The sequence below is a fragment of the Amblyomma americanum genome, chromosome 7 (assembly GCF_052857255.1).
Source record: "Amblyomma americanum isolate KBUSLIRL-KWMA chromosome 7, ASM5285725v1, whole genome shotgun sequence".
NCBI lineage: Eukaryota > Metazoa > Arthropoda > Arachnida > Ixodida > Ixodidae > Amblyomma > Amblyomma americanum.
Window position 1 is genome coordinate 164,709,013 of NC_135503.1, and position 7,439 is coordinate 164,716,451.

The 7,439-nt window shown below is 43.0% G+C and overlaps 1 protein-coding gene across 1 annotated transcript; it reads right to left on the reverse strand.

The window, feature by feature from the left end:
* Positions 1–3,377: 3,377 nt before the first annotated feature.
* LOC144098210 (uncharacterized) lies at positions 3,378–3,881 on the reverse strand. The gene has a single exon (XM_077630709.1). The coding sequence runs from the start codon at positions 3,879–3,881 to the stop codon at positions 3,378–3,380; it is 504 nt and encodes a 167-aa protein (XP_077486835.1).
* Positions 3,882–7,439: the final 3,558 nt, after the last annotated feature.

A 7,439-nucleotide genomic window follows, 5' to 3' on the forward strand; every position in this document is an offset into this window, starting at 1 on the left:
CGAAGGGATAGACGAAGTTCCAATCAAGTTCATTAATGAACTTGGCACAAGAGGCGAAGAAACGGTGAAAAGCATTGGAGAAAGCAGCAACAGATTGAAGATTACGAGGGAAAATGTTTAGAGGGAGACGATGCTGTGAAGCACATTGCATCAGTAATAGCTGAGTCATTTAGGCACGACGATAGGGTAATAGCCCAAATGAGGGAGCAGCGCAGGATATCACGATAGAAAACTGCTTAGAACTGAAGAAGAAGAAGAAGAAGACTTTATTTCCACCATGTGCAGTACACAGATGGAGGACGACGGAAAAAAAGCCGTCAATAGGCGGCTTGACGAGTCCGTCGCCCCACTTAATGAGCAGCGTTTGGTCAACAGCAATCAATTCATACAGTCAAACAAAAGAAAATGAAAACACTTGATCAGTGCAGAACAGAAGCAAAACAGAGCGGTCCGAAAAATGAAATCCCAGGATAAGTAAAATCAGTTATTCATCCTCAGTAAACATAGAGCGAAGCTTAGCAGCGGAGCAAGTAATTAAATCAAAGTTAGTAGACAGATAATGGTTTAACAGTGATGGTAAAGAATAACATAGGCGTTCCATGCCAGAGTTCAAACGGGGTGCAACGATTTTCCAACATTCTCCATGTCTTGTAGCATAATATTGTTCATTCTTTTCTAAATATGCCAGAGTACCAAGGTTATGTATGTTATATCTTACTTCATATTTAAATCTAGTACTCAGACGGTAGAGATATAGTTTATGAGCCGTAATGACATGCGCTCTATGAAAAAAACCTGCAGTTGTTGCATTATAACCGGCGTTGTACACATGACGTAGGTATCGCTTCTGCATGACATAAATTTTTTGTAGGTTAGAGAATGTAGTTGTACCCCAGACAAGTTGGCAATAGTTAACATGTGAATAAAAGAGTGAATTATAAACCAATAGTTTAAGTTTTGTAGAAAGAATGTATCTGAGACGACCAATTACTCCAGTTATCCGAGCTAAATTTGTCACTAGTAAGTTCACATGAGTTTCCCAGGACATGTGAGCAGTAAATGTCACACCAAGGCTTTTGAAATGGTCAACAATGTCAACAGGACGAGAGTTAAAAATAATATCGGCATGAGGAAGGAGTGGCTTATTCTTTGCCCGAAAGATAACGGCTTTTGTTTTATTTGTGTTAATTGTCATAGAATTATAGGACGACCATTGTTGTAGTTGGACTATTGTGTCATTGCAACTAGAGATAAGTTGATCGATATTATTACCAGAGAAAAATATGCTAGTATCGTCTGCGTATATGATAAATTTGGCATCCTGGTTAATATTAACAATGTCATTTATATAAAGGTTAAAGAGCAAAGGCCCCAATATGCTACCTTGTGGGACACCACAAGCCAGTGGTAGGACTTGTGATCGAGAGTTATTAATTTGGACTACTTGTCGCCGGTGGGACAAATATGACCGTAGTAAATGTAACGCACATCCACGTACACCATAAATATCCAACTTATTCAATAAAACTTCATGATTGACCAAGTCAAAAGCCTTGGAGAAGTCAACAAATAAGCCAACCACGATTTTCTTGTTCTCAAATTGTGTTAAAATATATTCTTTTAGGTGAAGCAAGGCTAATTCAGTTGACATATTCTTCCGGAAACCAAATTGGTAAGGTGTTAATACATTGGAGGTTTCGATGAAATTCAAAACCCTGCAATGAATTATTTTCTCGAAAACCTTTGAAAAAATCGGCAATATAGATACAGGCCGGTAATTGCCCAATTCGTTTCGATTCCCCTTTTTAAAGAGCACTACTACTTTGGCAACCTGCAACTTTACTGGGAATATAGACGTAGTTAAACACATATTAAAAATATTCATAAGAACTGGTGCAATTACATCTGCGACGTATTTGACGGGTTTTATTTGAATTTCATCGATATCCCTACTGCTGCTGTTGTTTAAACTTCTAATTGTTGAAATCACTTCCTGCACTGTGACTGGCTGTAAAAATAAAGTTCTATCATTCCTCCTGTTCATATATTGACATGCGTTGTGGGAACTACCTGGTGTACTCATATTTGTGAAAAAAGTGTTGAAAGCATCAGCCAGTTCCGCCCCTTGCAAGTTCTTGCCCTTAATAGTAAGTTTGGACATGCAGCTCCTGCTATTACCACGGCGTAGTAACATATTTAGTTTGTCCCAAAGCAGTGTGCTCGGTGCATTTTTGACATCCACAAAAGATGAGAAGTAATCTTTGCGCGCAATGCACAATTTCTTGGTTAGTTTGTTTCGATATTGTTTGAAAATCGTCAAGTCATTAAGATTACGCGTGCGAAGAAATTTTCTGAACAGTCTGTGGTTTGTTCTCATTTGTTGGTAGAGTTCGTATGTTACCCATGGTTTCCGAATTTTCCTATTTCTTTGGCGCTTTTTTACTGGAAAGTGAACTTGGTAAAAACCTTTAAATATATCTAAAAATGCATCATAAGCATTGTCAGCTTCGACCAAAGTCAGGACCTTTCGCCAGTCTACTTGAATCAATTCTTTTCTGAATGCATCGAGAGCCGCGTCAGTTACTGGCTGGTAAAGGTTTTCAGCAGGCGGAAGTTTAAGAATGCTGGCAACATCTAGGCAAAAAAACACCGGAAGATGATCACTAATAGAACATGCTAATGCACCAGCTTTTACATCCGATAATACAAAATTTGTTATGAAGACATCCAATACTGACTGGCAATTAGTTGTTATTCTTGTTGGATTATTTATAACATTGTTAAACCCATTTGACAGCAAAATATTGGTAAAATTGGTACAAACAGGAGTATCAATACCCATATCAATGTTGTAATCACCTGCAGCTACCAACATGCACCTGCTTTCCACAACAAACGAAAGAAAGCTTTCATAAAATTCAAGAAATGTTGGAACATGCCCACTTGGCGGCCGATAACAAACCGAATACAGTACTTTATCCGCAAATAAAGATAAAACTTCGTAATCGGGAGTTACAATACTGAAAGCGTCTACTAGTTCGCAGTCCATTTGTTCTAAAGTTAGAACTGCAACACCACCACCGCGACCACAAGGTCGGTTGAGATAATGTGTATTATAGCCTTCCATTCTAAAAACATCACTCTCATTTTTGCTCCATGTTTCACTGAACATGACAACTGAAAAATTGAAAGAAAATTGGCTAAAGAATTCATCTAACAGAAGTGCTTTGTTTCGGACAGATCTGGCGTTTAAACGCACAGATTTTAACGCATGACGTCCCAAATGAGATACCACATTGTTCAAGTCATCTGGTGAGTAGAAATCGTGTTCATCCATCTCTAGCTTCTCTGTTCAAGAATGATACTGGCTGGGCGCATCATTTGGGCAGAAGGCGGTCGAGGTCATCACGGCTTCTAATGTGAATTGCGTTTGCACCATCAGACATTCTCAAAAGAACCTTTCCATGCGTATGCCACACGTATTTAAAACCAGCTTCTTTGGCCCAGTTCTTTGTAGCTTGCAGCAGGTCTCTGTTGTGACGGGTCAAGTTTTCCTGGATGAAGATGCGTGGATGGCTATCATTTAGCTTGCTCTTTTTACTTAACCAAGATTCCCTTGTCGACTGCCTTGTGAAACGGACGATTATTCCGGGAATTTTGTCTTTCTGTGCGGGTAGCCTGTGTACCGAGGCAATGTCATGCTCGACCAAATGTGGCGTTTCCAGCTGGTCTGCAACTCCGTTTAGCACATTATGCAAGTTTTCACCTTGCACGAGAGGCACCCCATGGATTTCTAAATTAAGCTGCCTATTTCGGAATTCAAGTTCGTTCACTTCCCGCCGAAGCTGAGCCTGAGCAGATTGGTTCTCATCCTCCTTCATCTCCAGTTCCTGTACCTGCTTCCTAAGTACCTTAATTTCATTTTCCTGCACGAAAATAGTTTTTTTCAGTTCCTCAAAAATGGCAGACATGTGCGTAACAGACTCCTCCATAGTTTCTACTCGAGCGGCGAGGGAAGGTAGGCATTCTAGCTTTAGAATAATAGATCCAAGGATAGCTTTTATATCCATGTCAGTCTTGTTTTCATCAGTGTTGCTACCACCTTGTACCGAGCTCCGGCAATTTTGGCATCGCCATGTCTTCTTTGCAGCTTCGGATTTTCCTTTGAATGACTTTTCAGCTATTCCCGCGCATTTTCCAAAATGGTATTCGTGCACACACTCAGAACAAGCTACACGCCCCTCATTTTCATGGAATGCTTCATCACAAGTGAAGCAGACATGGGACATTGTTTCCACTACAGCAGAAAACCACAATAGGCCCGGCAATACAGCAAAATATACAAGTCTTTGGCAGCGACAGCAGCACAAGCACCACTACGCGTACATTAAATAGGGGAACAAACTAACCTGCACAGTTGAAATAGCAGATCAAGAGATGTTCGCTGGATGCTGCCGTCGCTGCCAAATGACTGCCTCCCCGTGTGCTCTTGATTTATCCGTCAGGCGCGCAAGCGCAGTAGGGGCGTGCGGCGGTGATTGCTCCGGTGATCACGGCGGTGACGGTGTACGCGGCAGGGGCCTGGGCGTCACACAGCTCTCGGGAGAACTGTGCAGTTCGAGCGGTAGAAAAAGCCAGGCAAATCCGCAATGTCCGATGGATCCTTCACCGGGCAGCGCTTGACAATCCGGGAAATGCCAGTCGTATCTGCACAGTTGAAATAGCAGATCAAGAGATGTTCGCTGGATGCTGCCGTCGCTGCCAAATGACTGCCTCCCCGTGTGCTCTTGATTTATCTGTCAGGCGCGCAAGCGCAGTAGGGGCGTGCGGCGGTGATTGCTCCGGTGATCACGGCGGTGACGGTGTACGCGGCAGGGGCCTGGGCGTCACACAGCTCTCGGGAGAACTGTGCAGTTCGAGCGGTAGAAAAAGCCAGGCAAATCCGCAATGTCCGATGGATCCTTCACCGGGCAGCGCTTGACAATCCGGGAAATGCCAGTCGTATCTGCACAGTTGAAATAGCAGATCAAGAGATGTTCGCTGGATGCTGCCGTCGCTGCCAAAAAACCAGTATTAACTGGAGAAAGGCGGGATCAAATATTCGAAAATGCATACCCGAAGGGATAGACGAAGTTCCAATCAAAAAAGAGCCGTTGTGAGCAGTTTAATGCAGCGGGCCAAGAAGATATGCACAAACACCACTGACGCCGCTGCGGACGCGTCAAGGGTACGAAAAGATCTCATTAGCTGTGGTTACCCAAGCCATTTCATCAGGTCCACGGAACGACGGCTGTCACGGCCTCGTCATCCGGACGCCCCTCTTCCGCCCAAAAAACGTGCGGCTATTCCTTATGTGCCGAAAACAAGTGAGTGCCTCGCCCGTGTATTACGAGAGTATGACGTGCAAGTTGCCCATGTCCCTGTCCAGAAAATGCGACAACAACTGATGAACGTCAAAGATCAGTTGCCAAAAGAGAAGTTCCCAGGAGTTGTCTACGCCATCCCTTGTGCAGATTGCAACGGTGTTTACATCGGCGAAACCGGAAGTTACAAGAAGCGCCTACAGCAACATGCTCGTGATGTGCAGAAAGAAGATACCCGCAATAACGCCTTGGCAGAGCACGCGGTGACGGCAAATCACAGAATAGATTGGGAAAAAGCAAGAATCATCGAAAAAGAGAAACTGACAACATCACGGCTTCATCTCGAGTCCCTGGTGATACAGACAACGGCTCACACGCTTAATCGTAACGAGGGCAATCTTAACCCGATTTACGCGCGATCTTTACGGCGATTACTATAGCTTTTAAAAAGACGAACCCTCTTGGTGTGTTTCCATTGTGAACAAGGCCCCCGTTCTGGGCGCCGAAACGTCAATACAATTTTTTCGTTTTACTGGTCGGCGTCTCTTTGTTTTGAAATTCCAATCAAGTTAATTAATGAACTTGGCCCAAGAAGAGAGGAAACGCTAATAAAAGCATTGGAGAAAGCAGCAACAGGTTAAAGAATACGAGGGACAATGTTTTGAGGGAGACGATGCTGTGAAGCACATTGCGTCAGTAATAGCTGAGTCATTTAGGCACTACGATAGGGTAATAGCCCAAATGAGGGAGCAACGCAGGATATCATGATAGAAAACTGCTTAGAAGTGACCAGTATTAACTGGAGAAAGGCGGGAGCAAATATTCAATATGCATACCCGAAGGGATAGACGAAGTTCCAATCAAGTTATTTAATGAACTTGGCCAAAGAGGCGAGGAAACGGTCATAAAAGCATTGGAGAAAGCAGCAACAGATTCAAGAATACGAAGGAAAATGATTAGAGGGAGACGATGCTGTGAAGCAGATTGCATCAGTAATAGCTGAGTCATTTAGGCACGACGATAGGGTAATAGCCCAAATGAGGGAGCAAGGCAGGACATCAGAATAGAAAACAGCTTAAAACTGACCAGTATTAACTGGAAAAAGGCGGAAGCAAACATTCCGAAATGCACATCCGCAGTGAAGACGAAGTTCCAATCAAGTTAATTAATGAACTTGGCCCAAGAAGCGAGGAAACGCTGATAAAAGCATTGGAGAAAGCAGCAACAGATTCAAGAATACGAAGGAAAATGTTTAGAGGGGGACGATACTGTGAAGCACATTGCATCAGTAAGCGCTGAGTCATTTAGGCACGACGATAGGGTAATAGCCCAAATGTGGGAGCAACGCAGGACATCACAATAGAAAACAGCTTAAAACTGACCAGTATTAACTGGAAAAAGGCGGAAGCAAACATTACGAAATGCACATCCGCAGTGATAGACGAAGTTCCAATAAAGCTAATTAATGAACTTGGCCCAAGAAGCGAGTAAACGCTGATAAAAGCATTAGAGAAAGCAGCAACAGATTGAAGAATACGAAAGAAAATGTTTAGAGGGAGGCGATACTGTGAAGCACATTGCATCAGTAATAGCTGAGTCGTTTAGGCACTGCGATAGGGTAATAGCCCAAATGAGGGAGCAACGCAGGATATCACAATAGAAAACTGCTTATAACTGACCAGTATTAACTGGAAAAAGGCGGGAGCAAATGTTCGAAAATGCATACCCGAAGGGATAGACGAAGTTTCAATCAAGTTAATTAATGAACTTGGCACAAGAGGCGAAGAAACGCTGAAATGCATTGGAGAAAGCAGCAACAGATTAAAGATTACGAGGGAAAATGTTTAGAGGGAGACGATGCTGTGAAGCACATTGCATCAGTAATAGCTGAGTCATTTAGGCACGACGATAGGGTAATAGCCCAAATGAGGGAGCAAGGCAGGACATCACAATAGAAAACAGCTTAAAACTGACCAGTATTAACTGGAAAAATGCGGAAGCAAACATTCCGAAATGCACATCCGCAGTGATAGACGAAGTTTCAATCAAGTATATAATGAACTTGGCCCAAGAGGC

Excerpts from the sequence above, each read along its gene's own strand:
- LOC144098210 (XM_077630709.1), bottom strand. The coding sequence starts at position 3,881 with ATGAAGGAGGATGAGAACCAATCTGCTCAGGCTCAGCTTCGGCGGGAA.